The sequence below is a fragment of the Octodon degus genome, unplaced genomic scaffold (genome assembly GCF_000260255.1).
Source record: "Octodon degus isolate 3935 unplaced genomic scaffold, OctDeg1.0 scaffold00001, whole genome shotgun sequence".
In the NCBI taxonomy this organism is placed as follows: domain Eukaryota; kingdom Metazoa; phylum Chordata; class Mammalia; order Rodentia; family Octodontidae; genus Octodon; species Octodon degus.
The window spans coordinates 6,374,191-6,398,192 of NW_004524577.1; the positions used below are offsets into that span (position 1 = coordinate 6,374,191).

The following is a 24,002-nucleotide window of genomic DNA, read 5'->3' on the forward strand; positions in this document are numbered from 1 at the left end:
GTGGTGCACCTGCCTACGGGGCGGCGGCTGTGTGGAGGGGGCGTCATGCCCTCTGCGGCGTGCCTGCCTCAACACTGAGCCTGGAAAACCCGCTCGGGACCCCCTCAGAGTCGGGCCAGGAGGCACCTCCTCGGCCCACAGCCTGTCTGGAAAGGGCTGCCAGGTTCCTCTATGTTAGTTCTTCCTTTTTTCCCCTCTCCACACAAACTGAATAAGCACAGGATGACTGGTAAATGCTTAAAGAAAGTAAGCCAAATTTGCAAAACAGAGCAGCACAGGGTGACTTTTTATTACCAAGGTTATTTTGCTTCTTTGCCAAACAGATCTCAGCAGCCTTAGGTGTAGTGAAATATGCATGCAAAATATGCTAAACCCAAACTCTTTGTTTAAGGAATTTTAGAATCAATTTATATATACCCAGGCACACCTGTAAATTTACATGAAGTAATACATCATCTTTATTTATTATTTAAGTCCTCTCAGTTCCATAATGCCTCAGAGGGAAGATTTTATGTTAATTTTGCAAACGGGAACAACAAGGTTCACAGCAAAAAAGAAAACCTAAGAACTGCATTTATCCCTTGCCTACTGCTCAACAAAAGTAACTGAAGTGGTGCTTAATTAAATTAAACCCGCTAAACACTTACTTAGCACCTACTCCGCTCCAAGGTGACTCACTCAGGCACGCAGCAACCACAGCAGCAGCAGCAGCCATAAAGGATGGAGAATGTGTGGCCGCCATTGGCCCACAGGGAGCTCATGGCCCTGAACAAAGTCACATGGGTCAGTCAGAGGCCCAGGGTCACTGGCAGTGAAGACTGGTGGTGAGTGCAGGCTATAAGAATCAGGCCCACAGCAGGGGGCGAGGCTGCACGAGGAGATCACTGAGGGAGAGGAGCCTCTAGCAGGCAAAATGTACTCCCTCGGGGCACACACAGGTCTGCCCATGCACGACAATTTAAATGTGCTGCCTGTTGTCACCTTGGGTATGGGCACAGGGACCCAAAGCCACCCCTCAGCCCGTTTCAAAGCGCTGACACCAGCCAGTGTGCAGCAGGTCCTGTGGGTGGGTATGCCTTCTGAGCCCAGGCAGAAGACAGACAGGAGCAATGTAGGCTGTGGGTCAGGCCACGGCAGGTAGGGTGGATGGGGGGAACCTGTCTGTACGGCCAGCTGTCATTAAACACTAGCACCTCCATGCAGCCTAATTTTACTTTTTTTTTTTTTTTTCATAACTGGGGATTGAACTCAAGCCCTTGCGCTTGACAGGGAAGTGCTTATTTCACCGAGCCATCTCCCCAGCCCCTTATTTTACTTTCAACACAACTGAAAATCAGACTTCTTGGAAAGAACCCCTGATTTTTAAATCCTACCAATTATTCAATGGAGGCAGACACTGTGAAGTGAACAAAACACTTTAGAGATCTGGCTTCCAGGGCACCAGCCCAGGGCTCTGGAACATCGGTGCTACTGGGATCGTCTCCAGAGTTTAAGCAAGTTCCCAGCCCTACCTCCACACACTTCCTGCTACCCAGTGCCAACAGGTCAGGGAACGCTAAGGCTGCAGTCAGAAAGGGATGCCAGAACCTATCCCAGGGCTGTCTTTCACTCTGTTAGTTTCAAGTGGTGAATTTCAATTTCCAGGAATCTCCAGCCTGGGCGAAGCCTTATTCCATGCTTGCCTGCCCAGTGAGAAAAGCTCGTAAAAGGGAGGTAAGGATCCTGCTCAGCTCCTCTTGATTGTAAAGATAAAATTACTCCACCATGTTTATTTCAAATGCCTTCCTTCTAAAAGGCCAGGAAACGAGTCAGTAATAGAGCCACAAGCCATGAGTATCTAAATGCTCAGCTCCTCAGGCCTCTGGTCCAATGCCCCACCATTCCCTAACAGTTCGGCTCCCCAGAATGCCTCAGTCCGCAAACATCTTACTTCCTTCACTGCCACAGGACCCAGAATTCCTTTTCAGATCCTCTCTACTTAAAGGTTGACACTGCCAACTCCATCCTCACATTAACTCAGCACTGGAAAGCATGCTAAAAACGAGGGCATGGCGGCGCATGCCTGCAGTCCCAGCACTTGGGAGGCTGAGGCACAAGACCGCTGCAATTCAAGGACTCCTCTCCCAGCCTGCATGCCTGTGGCCTCATGACCATCCGTGTCTCCTGCTGCTGCGCGAGGCTTTCACCAAGCTGGCAGTTATATTTCCTCAACAAACCCAGCTGCACGCCTCCTATCAGGACAGAGCTGAGTTCTGGGGTGCTGCTGGTCCCCCTCCCTGTGCCAGCTCTGTAAGATGCATAGTTTACAGATCCAGGCCCTTGGATTGGTCGCCACAAAGTCAAGGACACAGCAACTAAACACTTTTCTTGTTACCTCTTCATGTTCCTTTTTTCCCACGTGTTTGATTTTCTGTGTGTCATAGTTCAGGCTCAGATTCTTGGACACACAACTGTCCCTCGGTCCTGCGGAGGATTCACTAACAGTCAGCTTGTAACAGCCAGCTGAACTGCGTATGAACTCAGCTGCTCTGATCATCAGAGGGGCTCGGGTCCTTGCTGTCACTGAGGACGGCTGGGGTTCTCTCTGGGGAGCTCTGGTCCTTACCTTGAGCTTCCTGATTCCGGCGCAGATCCCTCAACCTGCCAGCACACATCTTCACCCTGCCGGCACAGACTTTCTAGTTCCCACCACTGACCTGCGGGTCTTCCCAGCACAGATCCTCGTACGAGATGCTGCATGGTCTCCAGGCCTCCAGCTGGACTTGGGGAAAGTACTGCCAAGGCTTGTGCAGGACACTGTGGGATCCAGGCCCTCAACTGGATTCTTTTGGGTCTCTAGTGCATGGGCAGATTTCTTACTCTTTTGCATTTGACTTTTTGAGTGAATACTAGTATTCCAATAAATTATGTGTCCTGCATTTAATCCATTTGTGTATGCTGAGCCCGTCACTGGCACAGACTTCCACCCTCCTTGAACCTCCTCTCCTGGGTCTTTCCAGACTGCTGATCTCTGGCCCTGCCTTCCTGCCACGTTGGTCACCATCCCTCTGGCTCTCTTTCATCTGTCTCTGCTTCCTTGGCCATATATTTTCCTGTCTCTTGGTTTACTCTGTCACTCGATGGCAGCCCCCTCAAAGGAAGAGATGACCTGGGTGTGCAAAGCTGTCCTTATTTTCATGCTCTGTGGATGGCAAAGCTGAGCAAAGAACTACGCAACGGAGTCCATTTCCTTCAGTCTTGGCGGCTTTGATCTGGCGTCGGCTTTAGTCACTGTAAGGACGGCTGATTCTCCCCTCTAGAGTCTCTCTGTGCCCAGATTTCTGAAGGCTTGGGATGCTGGATGTTAATGTGGCCTTATGTTCATTATGTTGGAGGCCTGAGAGGTCCTTTGATCTGGAAACATGATGTTCTGCAGATCGGGGGAAATTCCTCACGTCATTTCTGATCACCTCCTCTCCCCTCCTCTGCTCTTGTTCTCAGGTTTGAGTTCTCATCTTGTCACCCACACCGGAGGTGTGACAAGGTATACCCTGAAGTCCCCTGTCAAAGGCTTGGAGGGGTGGGGACATAGCTCAGTGGTACAGCGCTTGCTTGGTGTGCACAAAGCCCAAGCTCAAGCCCCCATAAAAGGCAAGGCAGGCGGGCGGAGGGGCAGGCAGGCTAGCTTGGCCACCAGCGTGTGGCGTGCCTGGTGGGTGCAAGGAGCCTCAGGAACCCTCCCAAACCATGAGCCCACATAAATGCTGCCTTTTTACTTCTTTAAAGTTAATTTTATTGACACACCTTATATATACCTAATAATCACATTCATCACAGGGAATTTATACCTACGTATAACGTACTAGGGTTCTTTTTTCACCCAATGCCCTCCCAATCTTGTTTTTTCTTTTTTTTTTTGGAGACAGGGTCTTATTATATAGTTCAAACTGGTCTTGAACTCACCATGTAGTCCAGGCTGGCCTTGAACTCATGGTGATCCTTTTGCCTCAGCTTCTCTAGTGCATGTACCACCATGCCCAGCTCCAGGGTTTCCTTTTTTTTTTTTTTTTGCAGAACCGGGGATTGAATTCAGGCCCTTGTGCTTGCCAGGCAAGCACTTATTCTACTGAGCTATCTCCCCAGCCTCAGGGTTTCCTTTTAAAACCTCATTAGCTTAGGTTTTTTGTTACAGTAACAGAAAGCTAAGTAACATACTTCGGAATCCCTATTATGTGGATGTTGGCCCTTTTAAGCTCATTTATTTTCAACTTGGTCCTCTCATCTTTTAGCTCTTGAGGTTTTTGTTCTGCGGGGGAGGAAGGGAGGGAGGTCGACTCTTTTACGATCCCCCCTTCCACTGGATTGTCAACTGCAACTGTCATATTTATTTCCAAAGGCTGTTTTTTTTTTAATTTTCCACATGTTTCCTCATAGCTTCTTGCTCTAGTTTCAGGGACACAAAATCTTTTCTGAGAACTATTTTTTAAGTCTTCTTTCACTCTCTGTTGAGGTTTTTGTTTCCTGTTTATTTGCTTCTGTCAACATCAGTTTTTCCTCAGTTAACTTGACAAAGATTAAGACGCCACCCAAACCCCTATTTTAGAGGGTGGCAAGCAAGAAGGCAGGAAATCGCTACTGGGTCTCCAGTCGAGGCTGGCTGGCGGGGTCACACTCTTCCTGAGAAATCTCCAGATTTCACCATGTGGAGGAGCTTTCCCTTGGACTTATCAGTCTCTTCAGAAAAAAAAGCTTCCTGTTCCTGGCTTGGAACTGTCAATCTGGCCGCCAGTGCCCGAGAAATCAAGCAGCAGAGGAGCCCTGACTGCCTCTCCAGCTCCCGGAGGGCTGCGGCTGGTGCGCTGCAGCAGGTCCTCTGTCCAGCACGCAGGAGCCTCTGCTGCTGGTCGGGCGCCCTGGAGCTAGGCCAGAACAGGCAGGAAGTCTTGCACACATCAGTCTCCTTGGTCCTTGCCTGTGGGATATTTCTGCATAAGCACCAAAAGCCTGGGCAGTGGTAGAGGCTGAACGTCATCAAACGATAAGCACGCTAGGGAGACACTGAATGGACCGTGGAGACACCACCCGCTGTCCACGCCCAGCCCTGCCCTAGCCTGCTCTTCCCTCTGAGCTTACGAGGCCCCTGCTGCCTGCCCTCCTGCAGGCACTCGGGAAAGCCCTTCATCCCCGGCTGGGCAGGAGAAGGAAGAGCCTGGGGTGCTCCGGCACTACGTGCCCGGCGCCCACAGCCTCCCGTGGCCGGCCCCTCCTCTGCGCCTGCTTCCAAAGGCACGTGCAAGCCCCAATTTCCCAGTTTAAATCGAGTACGGAGGGCTCGGTTCGCGGCTGTTGCCCTTCACAGGCCGCTCGCTTTCCCACTCGGCTCAGTCTGCCACCATTTCCTATCTGCCCTGAGCGCCAACCGCTGGCGGATGGCTCCGCAGCCCACTTCCTACCCGTTTCTGCTTTCATGGGTTTATTCCTTTCACGGTTCTTGCCATCCCATGGTGCCACCACTCTGGCCACTGTATTCTACTGAAGCTCTGACTCTCAGCTTTTAGAGTGATTCCGGTTAATCAAGAGGTAAACAACACAGCAGGAATCAGGAATGGGAAAAGGACTAAGGAGGGATTTTAGAGTCAGTCTCACAGTCCATTCTTCCTAGTTTCTCAGAAGGACCAAGCCCTGTGTCTGTTGTGCACTGCGTTACTTAGCATCTCCTCAGTCTCCTACATGTACAGGTGACAATGTCCCCGACCTTGCAGGGTTCTGGTCCGTGGCAGCTCTGTCAGATGGTCAGAAAAGATCTCAAAGCTGCTACTGCTAGAACAGCGTGCCACAGCACAACGTATCTGTGGCAAGGCTGCTGTGAACAAACCTACCGCAGAGCCAGTCATATCACAGCATGCTGCGCCGTGTCCTACAGCAGGAGTCCCAGCCCACAGGCCACAGGCCACAGGCCACTGGGGAGATCCGCGGCCTGTGAGGAGCCAGGTAGCAGAGTGAGTGGCAGGCAGGCAAGCAAGTAAAGTGTCGTCGTAGTTACAGCTGGTCCTCATCGCCCCCAAGACCGCCTGAGTTCCACTTCTATTGACTGATTGATTGATTGATTGATTGAGACAGGGTCTTGTTATGTAGCTCAGGCTGGCCTTGAGCTCACAAAGATCTTTCTGCCTCAGCCTCCCAAGCGCTGGGATTACGGGCTGCGCCACCACGCCTGGCTCTGGCGGAGTTCCACTTCTTGTGTGATCAGCAGCAGCATTAGATTTCCACAGGCAGGTGAACCTGACTGAGCTGGGCATGTGCGCGATCTAGGTCGTGCGGTCTCGTGGATCACTCTGAAGCCACCCCACCCATGGACAATGGCCAAGGAGCCGACGGACGGCGGTGCCGCACGCTTCAATACTGGACGATAATAAACAGCTACACTGCTGGTCTGGGCAGTCACTAAAATTTTAGTGTTGTTTTTAGAGCATAATCCGGTCACTTACAAAAAAGAAAGTCAGATGTGAGCGGTCCTGATGCACCAGCAGCGGCCTCACGCCCCGCGCGCCAGCTGCATCTCATGGGTTCCTTGAGGTGACACGGCACGGTCTGTGACGCGGGGCTGTGACACTCTGTGAGGAGAGTCACCAGTGCTGTGCGCCTCAGAGCACAGCCCCCTTGCTGCGTGACTCACGGCTGTCCTTCCAATAGGCCAGCTGAAGAACGCAGAGCTGGGGGTGGGTGGCGGCCATCCCTGACACCATGACTTGAGAGGTCAGGGACCCCCGTGAAGTGTCTGCTGAGAGTGAGACTGCCTTCATTCAGCGGGCGTTTGTTTAGGGCAGAAGGTCTGAGCCAAGCAGGCAGGAGGCAGTGAAGACCCGAACCGGACACAATGCCATCGAGTCAGACATGATGTCACCACACCAGAAGGGGCAAACGGGACCCCGGAGACAGAGGTGGTGTTCAGAAGAGAAGGGAAAGCCAGCAAGCCCACCAGAAGCCGGGGCCCAGAGCCCCATTTGCTTTTACCTTTCTTGGTCTTACAAGGTCCACATTCGGGGTGAATCTCTTGCAAGCGAAGGGTTATCACCTTGGCCAGCCCGGCGTTGAGCATGTACTGGTACAGACGCTTAAAGGTCCTCTCACACAGCCCCTGCCAAACACAAGGCCACCGTGAGCAGGCTCTGGGAACCACTGCACAGTCAGGTAACACATGAGCGCAGGACCTGAAGTAACGGATTATCTTCAAGGAGGAAACACTGGAGCTCCTAATGAGGAAAGACTGCCGAGCTACGTTGTCAAGGAAACAAAACACTCTCAGTATCGCTGAGAGCAATAAAGAAATGATTCCACATTTTGATTACAGGAAAGGAAGAGAGATTTGCTTAAAGAGATCCTGAAGTGGAGGAAGGAGGCAGGTAAGAGAGGGGCAGGGGGAGACACCTGACACCTTTTCATATTGCTTTCAACTTTTTTTCTTTTTTTTTGTATTTGGTACAAGGTCTCACTACACAGCTCGGTCTCATAGTGATCCTCCTGTTTCAGCCTCCCCAGTGCTGGTTTGGTGCACCCGGAGCAGGGCAGGCGTGTGGTGCCGAGGACTGAATCCTGATCCCTCTGCTTGCCCCTGAGCTAGCTTTCTGCCCTGCTTTCAATTTTTTTTTTTTTTAACCAAGTGAGAGTATTAGTAATGAACACACACACACACACACCTCCATTTGTGGAACACACAGGATTAGATGAAAAAAACGTTCATTATAGGCACAGCGGCGCACACCTATAATTCCAGAATCCTAGAAAGCTGAGGCAGAAGTTTTGCAAGTCTGAGCCCAGCCTGCCTGAGCAACTTGGCAACTTAGCGACTCAGTGAGGTCCTGTCTCGGGGAAAGAAAGAGGAGCCTGAGGATATAGCTCAATGCAAAGGTCCTGAAAAAGGGCCAGGGAGATGGCTCAGTGGAATAAGTGCTTCTCTGGCAAGCACAAGGGCCTGAGTTCAATCCCCAGTTCCACAAAAAAAAAAAAAAAAAAAAAGGTCCTGAAAACCATAGACAAATGAATAGTAATAATAATCAAATTGTGACGTGGTCCACGGCGAAGAGCATGCCTACCCGATCACTCCTGCTTCAGCAAGGCTGCTACAACGTAAAGGTCCTACACATTTCCTGGCTGCAGGGCCACTAACAGGCCACCTCCCACGCCGGCCGTGCCTTTTAATCCACAGAACAGTTTTTTAAAAAGCAATTTATTTGCCAACATCAAACAAATGAGACTTTCATATATATACATGTATATAAGGGCCGGGGAGATGGCTCAGTGGAATAAGCGCTTCCCTGGCAAGCGCAAGGGCCTGAGTTCAATCCCCGGTTCTGCAAAAAACCATATATATATATTTTTTTGTTTGTTTGTTTGTTTTTGTTTTGGCGTGGGGGGGGTGGGGAACGGGATTGAACTCAGGCCCTGCAAGCACTTATTCTCCTGAGCCATCTCCCAGCCCCAAAGTTGAGATGGATTTTTTGGCTGGCTCATGAGAATCTGGGACAGAACTACAGCATCCTGAGCCTGACTGCTTTCTGAGACTTTCATATTTAAAGCAAAACCAGACTCGCTTCTCCTGACAGGCGTCAAGCTGGCAGCAGTACTAAGAAGGCAGCCCCTTGGCCTGGCATGGTGTGCATGCCCACAACCCAGGCACTTGGGAGGCTGCAGGCGGCCTGCTGAGAGCTCTGGGCCAGCCTGTGCCACTGAGACCCTGTCTCAAAAAGGAAGGAGGGAGGGAGGGAAGCAAGCAAGCAAGCAAGCGTGCGCCAGTAGTCAAGGCCCAGCACTCCTAGTGGCAGCAAATGTGGTCACCAGGGTGCTGTGGGTCCACGCTCTTTATCAGACCCTTGGGTGATAAAACCAAAGGTCAGTTACCATTTATCAGCATTCTTGCCTTGCCTTCCTCTAATGGTCCTTATGAAGAAAGGCATCTCTTTTTTCTTTTTTTTAATTTAAAAGTAAACATCTTAAATCTGTGTGCTAGCAGAGTCTGGCCCACCTGGCTCACTCGTGGCCTTCTTGCTGCTGCTGCGTCATGGGACTTTGCAACTGCTGGAGGAGCAAGGCCAGTCACCCCAGCTCTCAGTTCTGGGAGGGACGGCAGGAGGCACTCACCACCACATGGACACACAAGTGTCCGTGTGCCGCCGCCACCTCATGCCTGTGATCAGCTCTCGGGCCAGGTGGCACTCACAGCTGCTGGGTGCCACAACACAGCCATCCAACGTTAGGTTTGCCTGAGTCCCACGCAGCTCATGCAAGCGTGCTGCCGTGTATGTGGCATCCAGCGTGAATCTAGCACATCGCAGAAAGACCCCATGGAAGCCTGGCGTCAAACCCCAACCCTCGGGGCCGGGGACGAGCTCAGCAGCACAGCGTCTGCCTGGCAAGGACAAAGTTCTGAGTTTGATTTCCGGTACCAAAAACCAAAACAGAACACCCCAGTCCTCAGTATAGGGCATAAGCTCTGAACCATCCGATGCAAGAGAGGAGGGTAGAGACCCGCCTTTGGGAGGGGTCGGGGTCGGGGGTCGGGGGTCGGGGTCGGGGGCAGGGGCTGGCATCAAGACTGCACAGTTCACCAGGCGAAAGGAGGCAGCCGAGCCGGGCGTGGAGGCACAGGCCTGTAATGGAGCACTTGGAGGCTGAGGCAGGAGGATCATCACAAGTTTCAGGCCAGCCTGGGCTACAAAGTGAGTTCAAAGCTGGCCTCAGCAGCATAGGAGACCTTGTCTCAAAAAAAGGAAGCAGGGCCGGGGAGATGACTCAGTGGAATAAGCACTTGTCTGGCAAGTGCAGGGGCCTAAGTTCAATCCCTGGTTCCGGCAAAAAAACAAAACAAAACCAAAAAAGGAAGCAGCAGCAGGAGTCTCCCCACCCCCACCAAAGAGGCCTTCTATATTCAAGGCATGGATGGGCCTGTCTCAAGCTAATTAGTCTGCTCTCCGACCCCCTGCTGCCAGGGGCTGATTACACAGCACCAGGGGAACATCCCAGGAGAGCTTCACACTTAACAGATCTTAAATCAGACGTGTCATACGCCTCCCCACACTCAAACTTGTTCTTCTTTCTGTACTCTGTATTATTATTTATTTTGGAGGCAGTCTGGCTGTGTAGTACAGGCTGACCACGAGCTCACAGCGATCCTCCTGCCTCAGCCTCCCAAGTGCACCATCAAGCCTTCCCTGTGTACTTTATTCAAACATTCACAACCGCTAAGCCACCATGCGGCAGGCACTGGGTGCCCAGTGGGGTCCAGTACGGGAAGACTGACGCCCTGCCTTTCAGAGCTCACTGTCTGGGCTCCAGCTTACCTCGGCGAGCAGCAGCCACTCAGCAGCCCCAAATCGTGCGCCTCCCCTTAGGGTGCTTTCTCACCCCCTCTGCAACTGAGCTTACAGTCCTCTAAGCCTCACCTCCAAACGCTTCTCACACAGCCATGAGAGAGCGAGCGACACCAAGAGCAGCACCGTGCCGCCCACCCCAGCACCTTCCCCCACCAGCACTTCATCCTCCCAAGAGCTTCTCTGTCTGGGGCGCTGCCCCAGGCACACACCGCACTCCCTCGGCAGATCCAGGGCTCCAGTCCCGCCTAGTTAGCCTGGCCCTGGAGAACTTCCCGATCTGGCCCAACTTGCTTTTCAATCACATCTCCAGCACCTCCAAGGCCTGGGCGTGGTGGTGCGCCCCTCATCCCAGCGCTCATAAAGCTGAAGCAGGGAGGATCACTGGAGTTCGAGGCCGGCCTGGGTCACACAAGCAAGTTCAAAGCCAGCCTGAACTACACAGGGAGACCATGTGTCAAAACAAACAAAGCATGCAGGAATTTCTCGCATTTTCAGTAGGATCTTCTGAGAGGTTTTTTTGGTTCACCTTTTATTTTCCATATTTGACAGACCTGGATCCTGAGAAACATTCTCCAAACTGCAGGTGACACAGGGCAACAAATGCTACCAATTTTCTGCCTCTTGTCTGAGGGGTGGCCAGAAACAGGGGGGCAGGGGGGCGAGGCTGGCCAGGCACAGGCTGCTCCAGCTCACTACGGTCACAAGCGACTGCAGGTCCAGGCTTGCCAGAGTCTCTGATTTTCAGGGGAAGCTGAAGGCAGAGCTTTCTTTATGAAATCTCAATTTTTAAAAGAACGCATGGGCCAGCCAAATAGCTCAGTGGATTAAAAGCGCCTGCTTAGGCAGACGCAGGGGCCAGGAGTTCGATCCCTGGGCCTGCCGTGCCAGTACTGGCCACGGAGCAACCCCCCCAACCCCATGCACTGAGGTGGCAATTGAGACTGGACATGGTGGTGCGCGCCTGTAATCCCAGCACTTGGAAGGCTGTAAACAGGAGGATCACTGTGAGTCTGATCTATGCAGTGAGACCCTATAAACCCTTGTCTTAAACACACACACACACACACACACATTCACACACACACACAAAGACACTGGATCAAAGGAACCATGGGGGTGCTCAACAAGAAAAATCAAAATAAAGACACCGGATCCAATTTGTTTCTCCTAGGCCAAGTCTCACTGACAGGCCTGCAGTTTGTAACTTCTGTTTTGAAGCGCCTGGGTATGCGCAAATCTACCGGGGAAGATGCTCTCTCCTCCTGTGCAGCGTGAAGTGAGAAGGTATGGCTCCAGCAACGCAGCACACAGGGACGCGTACGGAGGGTCCTGGTGTCTGGGACCAGCTACAGACAGCGGTGGCGAGCCTGTGGCACGCATGCCACAGCCAAGTGCTGGTATCACGGAAAGCTCTAAAAGGTTTGCCATCCCTGCCCACACCTTGTGCCTCTGGGGACTGACTGTCAGCTCTCAAGACACCTGACTTCAAACGTCAAGTTACTGATTAACCAAGGGGACAATTTATTTCCCCAGTTTCTAACGCTGGCTCTTCCCTGACTGCCACAGAGAGCTGCCCGAGCCAGCCCAGGAGCGTGGCCCCTCTATACTTCCTCTCCTACAGTCCCTATCCCCGCTCTTATTCTGGCCTGAGTGGAAGCAGGTTCAGAACTGCTTTTCAGTCAGGTGTGGTGGTGCACACCTGCAATCCCAGCGCTCAGGAGGCTGAGGCAGGAGTCCAAGGCCTGCCTGAGCTATGCATTGAGTTCAAGGCCAGCCTGAACTATCTAGGGAGCTCCTGTCTCAAAAAATACTTAAGTAAATAGAAACCAAAAAAGAACTGTTTTTCACTCTATGTCGCCATTCCTCCTCCTCAGCACAACTACACTGTCATTTCAGTATGAAATCACTAGAAAGAAAATTACAAGTTTTGTTAGGGAAGGAGATTAAATGCCAAGATCTGGTCTTCCACATGCGCTATGAAAACGAGTCACCGCAAACCCGGGGGTGAGGGGTCAGCACAGAGCACCAAGTAAATGAAAGCCTGGGCAATAAGGCAAGACTCCAGGCTGTGGGTGGCAATTCTTTACAGGGGACAAAGACCTGCAGCCTGTGAGGACCTACCACTGGCACCCAGGAAGGCCCCACCTGTTGGGAGCTGCTCAGGCTGGAAACTGCTCCCACGTGGGAGGGCAGAATGAAGCCTCACTGCCTAAAGCAGTCAAGCTCCCTCAGTCTGCAGAAAAACATCCTGCCTGCACAGTGTGGGCTATTAGTCGCCAGGCAACCTTGTGTCTCCTAACTGCAAAGGTATAAATAAAGGCCCTTACTACTGGGGGTGGGGCTTTGCCTAGCAGGCTTGGTCCACCACCTGCCCTCAGCTATTATCTCCTCTTTATTTGCTATTCCTCCGGGGGACCACGGAGGGATCAACAGATCCCTACACCCACCCGCACCCGGCACCCACTCACCAGCTCCTCCCGCAGCTTGCCCAGTGTTTCGGTCTGGTTACTCCGCGCGCTCAGTGTCCCCGAAAGCTTCTCCATGAGGATGTCGTATTTGCTCCTCCTGCGAGAAAAACCAGCCAGGTCATTATGTGGGACTGCAAAGCCCCACCTGCTTTGCAAAGACGATGGTGCAGGACGTACAGCCCAGCACAGCCAACTGCAGAACCTGGTCTCAGGCTTCAACAATCACCCTGCCCAACCCCCGCATTTTCTAGGCAGTCAGGTGTCCAAGGTCACCAAATAAGTGACAGTGCACAAACTGGATTCTAAAATATGAATCAAGTGGTTCTCTAAACAACTTACATTTTTATAGTACTTTAATGTTTAGGAAACATCTTATATACTTCCTTAGATATCACTTGGGAAGAAGAGTGGAGATTATTCCATGAAGAATCCCACCTTCCACCCTGTGTGTATTATTAAGTCAATGTCCTGGCAAACACTTCCAAGCTGACAGCCAACAAAAGAAGCTGGGAAAAGACGGGGGTGTTCACGGTGGCGCGTGCCTGGAGGGCGGGCAGGGCTGTAGGGAGGCACCTTGCTGCCAGCTGGGCTGGACAACAGCGTGGCTCTGTGTGCGTGGGGTCCGTGGGCCACGCTCTTCTCCACGCGCACCTCTCAGCGAGGGAGAACCAAGGGACACCAGGAGCGTGCCACTTGCCCAGGCTACGTCCACAGAGCACCATGCGTTTGCTCAAGAGGAAACAGTGGCTCAGAGGCCACATGCCTTTGCCCACATAAGGGGCATGGACGGACACACAGATCTCAATTTAATCCATGTTCTTTCTTCTGCCCGATGCCTGTCACCCTCAGTTCTCCACAGATCATAAACCACTCCAATTGAATTTAGTCAAACACTTATTTTTTTTATTTTTTGGTATTTTAGTGCAGGGTCTACAGGGTCTCACTATACAGATCCAACTTGTAGTGATTCACCTGTTTTCAGCTTCAGCTTCCCAAGCACTGGGATTACAGGCGAGTACCCAGTCTCAATCACCGTCTCAGCGCACCCCATGGGGCCAGCACAGCAGGCTGGGGAATCGAACCTCCAACCGGAGTCTGCCTAACCAAGTGCTTTAATCTGCTGAGCTATCTGGCCAGCTCTTGTTATTTTTTAAAAAGTTATTTAAGGGGGCCTGCCCCTTAGCTCAGCTCTTTAAGTGGCTGCTTCAACAAAGCAGTCAGGCTCAGGTTGCTGTGGTTCAATCCCCACAACTCAAGCCAGCCAAACCCGCCCTGAAGGCATTCGGAGCAAAAAAAAAAAAGTTATTTAATTAACGGATTTCATGATTATGTAAAATATGAGTTCACTAATACTGTATTTTGCGATAAATCAGAAGATAGATTAGAAACAGGAGGCTTTAACAGTGTACGGGTTTGAAGGCTGATCAGAATCAACAGGACCTCTGACAGGAGGACACATGGTTCTCACTCCTGGAAATCCGCAGTCAACAATGTACACACACGCATCAGGTGGGCATCATGAACTTTTACCCTGACACTTAATCCTGAGTTTGGTCCCCTCCCGCCTGGAGGCTTCATCTGGCTCCTGGAGCAAAGGCTGAGGGGCTCTGCTGACTGCCCAGAGGACAACCTGTCACTCTCCGTGGTCCAGGGAAGGTTCTGCTGGCCCACCTCCCACTTATTCCTCAGCACTGTTCAGCTCCACCTTGCAGCAATGCAAGCTGGAAGTCTGGAGCTCACGCCCAAGAACACAGCCCCACACCAGCTGCACATCTCCCCACCCTGGCCCTCTGCTCATCCGAGAGAGGACGGGGTTGAAGGATTGCGGCTGACACCTCCGCAGAGTGGTAAAACACTGCTCTGCCCCAGCTATGATACCCAGCTAAAACAGCAACCTCACGCAGTGTAAGCTGATTATGGCTGCATATTTCAAAAATGCCCATGGGGCTGGGGAGATGGCTCAGTGGAATAAGCGCTTCCCTGGCAAGCGCAAGGACCTGAGTTCAATCCCCGGTTCCACCAAAAAAAAAAAAAAAAATATGCCCAATATGAAACTGAGATAATTTCACCACAGCTTTGTCATCTAACAAACTGAACTGGACTAACTAGTTTTTTTGGTATCAGGGATTGAACTCAGGACCTTACACTTTCCAGGCAGGTGCTTATGCTGCTGAGCCATCTCCCCAATTCCTCAAGTTAAAAATAGTAACTTTTACATCTCTCACCCTAAATTTCAACTGAATATTAGCAGTTTCTACTATTGAGTAGTAGAGTTCCAGGTATTTTTTCCCTCTACTTTTCTGTATAATGTTCATGTTTTTCTAAATGAGCAGAATGTATTTGCCATCACAAACTTTTTTTTTGTAAAAAAAGTAATCATGTTCTTACTTTTCTTTTTCATCTATTTTTTTTGGGGGGTGTGTGTGTGGCTGGCTCAGCCCACCCTGTAGGCAAGGCTGGCGTGGCATGTGGTGCCGGGGATTGAACTGTGGTCCCTGTGCTTGCTAGCCCTGGGCATTACTTTTTAAAAGCATTCTATGCAATCAATCAATCAGTAAGAGCATGATACACGTGGCTGCAATACAGAAGCCAGCCCCTGCTTGTGCTCTGCGGGCCGTACCTGTCCGCGTGGAACCGGTTCAGAAGCAGCAGGATGGAGTGCTGCTGAGCTCCCGTGGGCAGGCGGATCACGTGCGACTGCATCGTAATGAGCCCATTTTTGTTGAGGATTTTCCTGTGATAATGAAGCTTCCCAGCATCAACCCTGCGGCACAAGAGGGAGGGCCGTGTCACTTGGCCTACTGGCAAATTCACCCACACAGCGTACGAGTTTTTCACTTGGAAATAAACATCAGAGACGTGCCCCATACGCACACATCTAGCCAACCTCAGAGGACAGTGACTGAGACAATGACCTTCAAACAGAAAGGCATGCATTTGGGGTGCAGGACACAATGACCGGTGAGCCCCGCTACTAGAAGGACAGAAGCAGCAAGTCCTCCCATACTTGAAAGCGGTGGTGTGAAGGTCTCGCTGCAGCTCCCCTTGCCACCTGGACCGGCCTAGTCGCTCCAGGATACAGTAGGAGAAGTCGGGGAGCTTCAAGTCGGGGTCCCCCTCTGCGCCTATCAGGGCTCGATAGCGCATGTCTTGGGAAGCAACAATGATCAGCTTCTTGCCCCACCTGCAAGTCAGAAACAACCATAAGCAGAAACGCAACTGACTATGAGAAATCTGGAAGATGAGAATGTCGACGCTTTCAGAATCAGCGCTTCCTGCTTCTTGGGAGAAGGTAACAGTACTCCAGATTCACCGGGGCAAGTTTTCAGAGTCGTGGTGTGGCACAGAGTCTAATCCTCCCAGAGCTTATGGCCCCAGCCAAATCCAGCTCCTCGCCACGGCCTGGAGGACATGACACAGGCCTCGCCTGGGAGGGCTACTTCCTAAAACAAGCCGTTTCCCTGCCTGGCTGCCTTTCTCCGGGCCTGTAGGTGACCGCTTCTTTGTCACTCAGCCACGAGCGAGCCGCGGCCCCAACCCTTTCCTCCAGTCCCCACAGTTTAGCATTCTCGGAAACAAGGTCTGTTTCTGACATTCTTGTCTGCCTCCCTTATTCAAATGATTTGGTACGTGTAAAATAATGCCCCAAGGGGCCCCAGCGGCCGTGAGCGAGGCACTGCAAGACACGACACGTGAGAAGACGCACTGCCAGAGGCCTGTCTCGCTGCTAATTTCCCGCAGCTTATAGGTGGACGCCACACTGCCCGCCCGTCAAATTAAACCAATGTCTCCTTCTATCGGGCGAAATGGCTCAGTCCTTTCCACTGTCTTGCGGTTCCTGTCCTGGCCCCTTGTGAGATGCCACAGAATGCACTGACACAGAGCCCAACCCGCACACTGCACTTGGCTTCATGTCATCCAGTTGAAGGCTGGAGTCACTATAGAGGACAGAGAAGAGCACACGGTCTCCTCTGGGACCACGGTCACTCTCTGCCTTGTTGTTTAGGGACAGCCAGTCATCAGGGCTGGTAGTCAGCTCAGTCTAGCAGTTTTCCTTGCTCCTGCCTCATGTCAAATGCCTTCACTTCTATCCCAAGTAGCTAAAAGAAAAAAGCTCAGAACAGAGGACATGGTAGCAACAGAAAGAAATTCGTTATCCCAGCTACTTGGAGGCTGAGGCGAGAGAATGGCAAGTTTGAACCCAGCCTGGGCAACTCTGTAAGACCATGTCTCAAAATAAAAAACAAAAAGGGGCTGGGGTACAGTTCAACAGTAGCATGCTCTTGGGGTCAATCTCCAGTACTGGGCTGGCCAAATAGCTCAGTGGATTAAAGCACCTGCTTAGACAGAGGCAGGGGCCAGGAGTTTGATCTCTGGGCTTGTCATGCCGTCCCCGCCCCCAAGGGCACGCTGAGATGGCGATTGAGACTGGACCAGGTGGCGCGCGCCTATAATCCCAGCACTTGGGAGGCTGTAAACAGGCGGATCATGACGTGTCCGATCTATGCAATGAGACCCTGTAGACCCTGTACTAAATAAAAAAATAAATAAAATAAAAAAAATCTCCAGTACTAAAGAGAAGATAGTTCTGGTTGGATGCTGTTATGGTTCATGTCTAAATGGTCACCAAAGCCTCATGCAGGCATGGGCTGGGCTTCTCGAGTTTGTGCTTCATTCATGGTTCAAGGCTGGGATTATGGGTGTGAGTGCTACACCGGCTCTGGGGCAGGCAGCCTGCACACAGTCCTAAGGCAGGGACAGACGCTTGCTCTCTGCTGCCGCTCCTCCCTGTTTGCTCTTGCTGCATCGGTTGTTTTCTGCCATGTACCACTCTGCCCTGGAGCCAGCCTACGGACCGAAACCTCTACTAACTCTGAGCTAAATAAACCTTTCCTTCCTTAATTTTGGGTGCCAGGTATCTTGTCCCAGCAATTAGAGAAAATCAACCCAGACTGATGGTGAGCCACACCCACGTATGAAGGAGAAAGTATAATGGACAGGCAGAAGCAAGGACTCAGGAGACAGAGAAGCTAAGAGGTGGAGGTGGGACACAGCAGGAGGTACTCAGGGGAGAAAGCAAGGAGGAAGACCAGCAGCCAGAGCACAGTCCAGGGGCCGGCGAGATGGCTCAGTAGAGTAAGCGCTTCCCTGGCAAGCACAAGGGCCTTAGTTCAAACCCCAGTTCTGCAAAAAAAAAAAAAAAAAAGAACACAGCCTAGCGGGGCCATAAGAGACAGCAGCGCAAGGCCATGGGGAGAGGCCTGCAAGCAGAGGGACAGGGCGGACATGGGCAACTTCTCCTATCTGACCTGAACAGGGAGGTGAGAATAGGGTTGCTTGAGAAAAAGGACCATTTGGACTAGCCACTTGGGAAAATGCAACCCTGCTTGAGACCTCGTCAGGGTACAGCTGGGCAGAACAGGGACAACTGGGAAGAGAGAACCAAAGATGCCCAGAGCTGTGGCCATAAAGGAAAGGGAACCCAAGACCTCAGTGTCAGCCAGCTGCACAGCAGCAGTGGCGGCGGCAACAGCAGCGGAGTGAAGAAAGCCGAACTCTGGCTCAGGGCTGAGTGCAGGGCTGGTGGACTCTGACGCTCCCTGAGGCTGCGCTTCGGCTGTGGCCACACCCCTGCACTCAGAACCGGATGCCTGGGCATTTCTTTACTTTTCTTTATTTTTAACTTATTTAGTACAGGGTCTAACTAACAGTTCAGACTCCTAGTGATCCTCCTGTCTCAGCCTCCCAAGTGCTGGGATTACATGCGTGTGTCACCACACCCAGTCTCAATGGCCATCTCAGAGTGCCCCGAGGGCACCGCTTCTGCACTCAGCCTGAGCAGGTGCTTTAGTTCCCTGAGCTATCTGGCTGGCCCTGCCTGGGTATTTCTGAGCATGTGGGTCAGTTACCTGTCAAACGCGTCCATCATTGTACAGCGAGGCTGCAAAGCCTTGGTCCTGATGTTACCGGTAACGTTCTTCCTTTCCTTGAAGTACCGGCAGGAGCCCTGGATGCCGTCCTTATTCTCTAAGATCATATGAATGGGGTAGACATCCTCCAAAGGGACGGGGTCCCTCCGCGACTCCAAAATTCCAGTTTCCAAATCAATCTCTTCATACCTAAAGGGAAAAGCACAAACACAAGCCTCAAACTCAGCTTCAAACATAACATGCCCCTGGAGTATTTGGGTCCCCCGCCCCCAATCTCCAGCAGAGATCTGAGGAGAGGAGATTGCTCAGCCTTCCTGCACTGCAAATGCAGACAATCTTGACAAACAGGTTCCTGCCTTTCTAGCCCACACAGCAGACCTTTCCAGGAGCCCCCACAGCACGCTGGAAGCTGCAGAAGCTGTATCCATCTAAATCGCCTTGCTGGCTAAAAGTGACAGCTTTCAGTTTCCTTCCAAATCTGGCATCTAATGTATAGACCACCAAGTTTGGACTAAATGATTCCTGTCCTTTCATGTCATCTGCCCGCCGCCTCACTTCTCTAGTTATCACTCATTTGTTTTCATGGTTCCAGTTTTCAATTGCAGGCTAACAATTCCCACTGAGTACTAATTCCGCGTCCTCACCTATCAGCCCACTTAAATTTCCTAAGACCCAACAGTGCACGGCTTCTCCCCACCTCCGCACAGTCCCACCTAGGTGGAAGACATTCCCAGCCGCCTCTTAGCAACAATTAAAGACGCCCTGACTTAAATTTCTTCCTTTAGGCTGCCAACCTCACCTGCCAAGTGCTCCTTTGGATTCTAATCCACATCTTGCATAGACTCGTACAGGCTTAATCCCACATACGCTTTTTCTCCCTTGCCCTTGCTGGAACCTCCAACTTTTTAACCCTCTATTTTCAAAGCACATCTGTCCTCTCCCCAGCTTCCAGGGCACTGGCACCAGTCTAGCCTCCCTGTCTTCTATCTCTCCGGTCGTACTTTCCTAGTCTTCTCTGGAAGTTTCTGTAGTTTCCAAGCAAACTTGAAAGGTAGGTGGCAGCTCAAAGGTGTAGGGGTGTGTGTGTGTGTGTGTGTGTGTGTGTGTAAGCCTCCAATCATGTCGGTTTCTCTCCTTGGATGGTCTTATTTGCCAACAGTCTTTATTATCATCTATATGGGATGACTCAGAAGTCTAACCCAGCTCCTCCCTCTGGCCTGCTTTCACTCCCAGAAACTAAATGTTTACTAACAAAACCTTGCATGGATAACTAAAGGAATTTTTTAAAAGAAATATATTTCAGGCTGGGGAGATTGCTCAGGGGAATAAGTGCTTCCCTGGCAAGCTCAAGGGCCTGAGTTCAATCCCCGGTTCCGAAAAAAAAAAAAAAAAGGTATAATTTTGGGGCTGGTGAGATGGCTCAATGGTCTAAAGCACCTATTTAGAACAAGCTTAGCAAAGCACAGAGACCGCGGTTCAATCCCCCAGCACCACATGCCAGCCAGCCCCGCCCCCTGGTGGGCTGAGCTGGCCACACACACAAATAAATAAATAAATAAATAAAATTAAAAAAAAAAAAAAAGAAATATATTTTGGGGATGGGGAGATGCTCAGTGGATTAAGTGCTTCCCTGTCAAGCGCAAGGGCCTGATTTCAATCCCTAGTTCCACCAAAAAAAAAAAAAAAAAAGTTGTGTCTCACTATGCAGCTCAGACTCTTAGTGATCCTCCTGCTTCAGGCTCCCAAGTGCGGGGATTACCGGCACACACCACTACACCCAGACTCTGTGGCCACCATGTGGTGCTGGGGATTGAACTGAGGTTCTTGTGCTTGCCCAAGCAGGCGCTTTAAACTGCTGAGCTATCTCACCGGCCCCCAACTAAAGGAATCTCAGTGTGTCCCAAAGCACATTTGGCACCCGCCTTGGACAGAGGAGGCCACATACTACTCTTATGTGTTCCCAACCTCAAACAAGGGGTGGATATTCACTCAGATGCCCCACAGGGAGGTGGGCTGGGAGGCAATTCCTACCCTTCCCTGCATTCCATAGCCACTTAAGTCTCCAAATTCTTCCACCTCACATGCCTCACTTCCATCCTCCCCTCTTCATTTCACACCCCCAATGCACCACAGGGCATTTGTGACTAGACACCACACACCTCAGCTTTCCTCCAACCCCAGTCTGATCCTTTCAGTGGTTTCCCAGTCTTTGGGATAAAGGAAGAACTCTAAGCGGGACTGGGAAGATAGCGAGATAGCTCAGTAGAATAAGCACTTGCCTGGCAAGCTCAAAGTCCTGAGTTCAATCCCCGGTACCGCAAAAAATAATAATAATAATCCTTTAAGTGGATTAAATGACAATTAATTTGGCTCAGGGCAGGGTGGGAATAGAAACAGGTGAACCCCCTGGAGTCAAATTCTGTTCAGTCTGACCTTGAACAGCTCACGTAATTGCATCTTAATTTTCTCTTCAGAAAAATAGGGGTAACAAAACTTTTCTCCCGGGGTTGTTGTAAAAAATTAAACAACTTGCTACATCTACATGTCTTAGAATAGTTCCAAATCATAATGAACATATATGTGTCAACCATTAGTCCTCCTTCTCTACTTAACAGTTCTAAGTTTGACCAAACTTAAAATTTCTCTTCTGTCCAGCATTCACATTTGCCATCTAGAATATTCTGCCAAACGAAGGCCTAAATGCGACCTTAATACCCATGTCTTAGCCATGGGTATGTCTGGGACCTCCCCAGAACCCCCCACCCCACCCCAGTGTGGCTTAAGAGCCGATTCTGGACACAGGCCGCTGGGGTTCGAACCAGTATTTACTCACTTAGAACCCCAGTACCTTGGGCAGGTTTCTTAACCTGTCTCTGCGGCTCAGTTTTCTCCTTTATAAATTCGGAAGGCAGCAGCACCAACTTCCTGGGGTCGCCGCGAGGACCACCTTAGTTGAAGCCCTTCGCAGCGCCCAAGCCGCAGCAGCCGCTAGCACCGCAGCTAAGCTCCCCGCTACGCCGATCTCGCGTCGCGCCGCCTCTCCGGGCCGACGCCAAGCGAGCGCCCCATAAAGGTTTGTGGAACTCAGCGGTCCCGGGCTTGATCAGAACTGCCTCGCACCCCCATTCCAGCCTCCGCTTTAGAGGGAATACTCTCTGAAACCCGCAGAACATCACCCCCACCCCGCTTCTGCTCACCACCACCCTCGAGCACCGACATAAAGGACCCCCCCAACTTCGCAGAGCCCCGGGCCCTGCGAGACCCGCAGGACCGCGGATTAACCTTCCCGCCGCGCCCCCTCCCCCACCAGAGCCCCGGTCCTCCATCGGCTCCCCCCCCAGCTTTCTCGCCCCCTCCCAGCTCCACGAGACCCCGGGCCGCGGGCCTGGCCGCTGACCGGTCCTGCAGCTGGAGGTCGGGGCGCTCCCGAGGCTCCTCATAGAAGCTGATGCCCGGATGAGTGGCGAGAGCACGCCACAAAAACTCCTGGGTGTAGGGTTCCAGCGGCAGCGGGAAGGGAGGCACTCGGGACTCCAGACGGCTCCACAGAGCGGGCAAACACAAGCCATCAAGCCCCTCAAGGGCCACTTCGTCCAACAACGACTCCAGCGCGTCCATTGCTCCTACAGCCAGCAGCGCCCCGGGCGCCTGCGCACCAAGCTGCAGCGGGCCCTCGTTCATCGCGCCTGCGCACAGCGAGCAGCGGCCCAGGGAGGCCGGTCGGGCCCCGCGATCCCGGGAGCGCCAGCGCGCCGCCGTGACGTCACGCCTCGGGGGCGGGCTCAATGGCTGGAAGTCTATCGCCATTGGTCCGGAGCCCTGAGTAACCAGGGGAACTGCAAACAGCACAGGGGCAGCTTCCGGTTCGAGCAACCGGAACCACCGCCTCTAGGGATGGACGGTGAGTGTCCGTGGGCCCCTCGGGGAAGTTGGGCGGTTTGTGTCTCCTCTCTCTGGAGTCTTCTCCAGGGGTAGTACTAGTGCAGAGACCCTCTGGGCCACCACTGCCCGCCCCAAGCTGGTCTCCAGTCTGCGGGAAAAAAAGGCTGAAGGGTCCGGGATGGGGAGGAGAGGCGGAGGGAACGATCCCAGTGCCAAGCTGTGGTGGTGTCAGAACTCAGTACTGGCCGGGGCTTGGTGGCGGGATTTATGGCGGGAAAGGCGAGGTAGGGATCCGAGGAGGATCTTGTGTGTCGTGGGTCGGTGCAACTGTACGATCAGGGGGTTTGTGTGGAGCCGAGCGAGACACTGGGGAATGAATGCATTCGTCAGTTGCTGAAAAGGTAGTTGGGATGGCGAACGGGGGAGACCAGAGAAGAGTCCTTTTCTTCACTTCGGTGTGAATAAGAGCCCACAGGCACCGAGTACTGTTCACTGTCGGGAGCTCTGTCACTTGAAATCAGGGCTTACCCTGCTCTACTGGTGAAACTGAAGCTGAGAGAACTTGCCCAGAGTCAAACAAGGAGCAAGTAGCAGGATGAGTGAGGAGCCCAGAGCTTCTCTGGAGCCGAGTTAGCGAGGTTGGGAATCTCGGGCTTTTTTTTTGTTGTTTTTTGTATTGGAAATCGAACTCACAATCTCGCACTTGCCAGACAGGTGCTGCGCCGCTGAGCTGCATCCCCGACCCTCGCAGGGGATTTTTGTCCCAGAGGTTGCCAGTGCCCGTGTCTCCGGGGGGCAGATTTCACGTTGGGTGGATTAGGGCTTTGATTAGAAATCCATCCCTCATGTGAAGGGGAAGCTGCCCGCTGAGCTCCTGCCGCTTGCTTCTTGGGACACTGCTCCAAAGGGCCGGGCTTGGGGACGTCATGTTGGAATCTCGTTGCAGATGGGAAGGCTAATGAGGGAGACAGGTCTGTCTGTGGTAGGGCTCCGATCATTGTTGTTGTTGTTGTTTTGGTGGAACCGGAGTTTGAAGTCAGGCCCTTCTGCTTACCAGGGAAGCGCTTATTCCACTGAGCCATCTCCCCGGCCTCAAATCATTGTTGCTTTTACATTGCTGCCCTGCGCTTCTGGGGAACTGCATTCCGTGCCGTGGGAAGAAAAAAATTGTGGATTTTTGGTTGGTTGGTTGGCTCTAGTTTTCTTCAGACAAGAGTCTCACTATATGTCCAGACTTTTTTTTTTTTTTTGGTGGCAGAACTGGGGATTGAACTCAGGCCCTTGCGCTTGCCAGGGAAGCGCTTATTCCACTGAGCCATCTCCCCGGCCCCCCAGACTGGTCTTGAACTCAGTGTACTCCAGACTGGTTTCAA

At 52.0% G+C, this 24,002-nt stretch overlaps 2 protein-coding genes across 5 annotated transcripts in view; one reads left to right on the forward strand and one right to left on the reverse strand.

The window, feature by feature from the left end:
* Gtf3c1 (general transcription factor IIIC subunit 1) overlaps window positions 1-22,440 on the reverse strand; it is a 74,330-nt gene extending 51,890 nt beyond the window's left edge. Inside the window, exons 1-6 of the mRNA XM_004623138.2 lie at window positions 22,145-22,440; window positions 18,727-18,936; window positions 15,825-16,001; window positions 15,438-15,581; window positions 12,818-12,914; window positions 6,994-7,117 (exon numbers count right to left, since the gene is read on the reverse strand). Of these exons, the coding sequence (XP_004623195.2) occupies window positions 6,994-7,117; window positions 12,818-12,914; window positions 15,438-15,581; window positions 15,825-16,001; window positions 18,727-18,936; window positions 22,145-22,428 (1,036 nt within the window). The 5' untranslated portion in view covers window positions 22,429-22,440. The remainder of the gene's footprint in view (window positions 1-6,993; window positions 7,118-12,817; window positions 12,915-15,437; window positions 15,582-15,824; window positions 16,002-18,726; window positions 18,937-22,144) is intronic.
* A 176-nt stretch (window positions 22,441-22,616) lies between these two features.
* The window catches only part of Kiaa0556 (KIAA0556 ortholog), a 202,895-nt gene continuing 201,509 nt past the window's right edge, over window positions 22,617-24,002 (forward strand). For 3 of the 4 annotated variants that reach the window (XM_023716694.1, XM_023716739.1, XM_023716824.1), the window contains exon 1: window positions 22,617-22,648. In XM_023716694.1, coding sequence (XP_023572462.1) covers window positions 22,642-22,648 — 7 coding nt within the window. In that variant the 5' untranslated portion in view covers window positions 22,617-22,641. The remainder of the gene's footprint in view (window positions 22,649-24,002) is intronic. The other variant, XM_012513581.2, reaches the window with a different exon arrangement.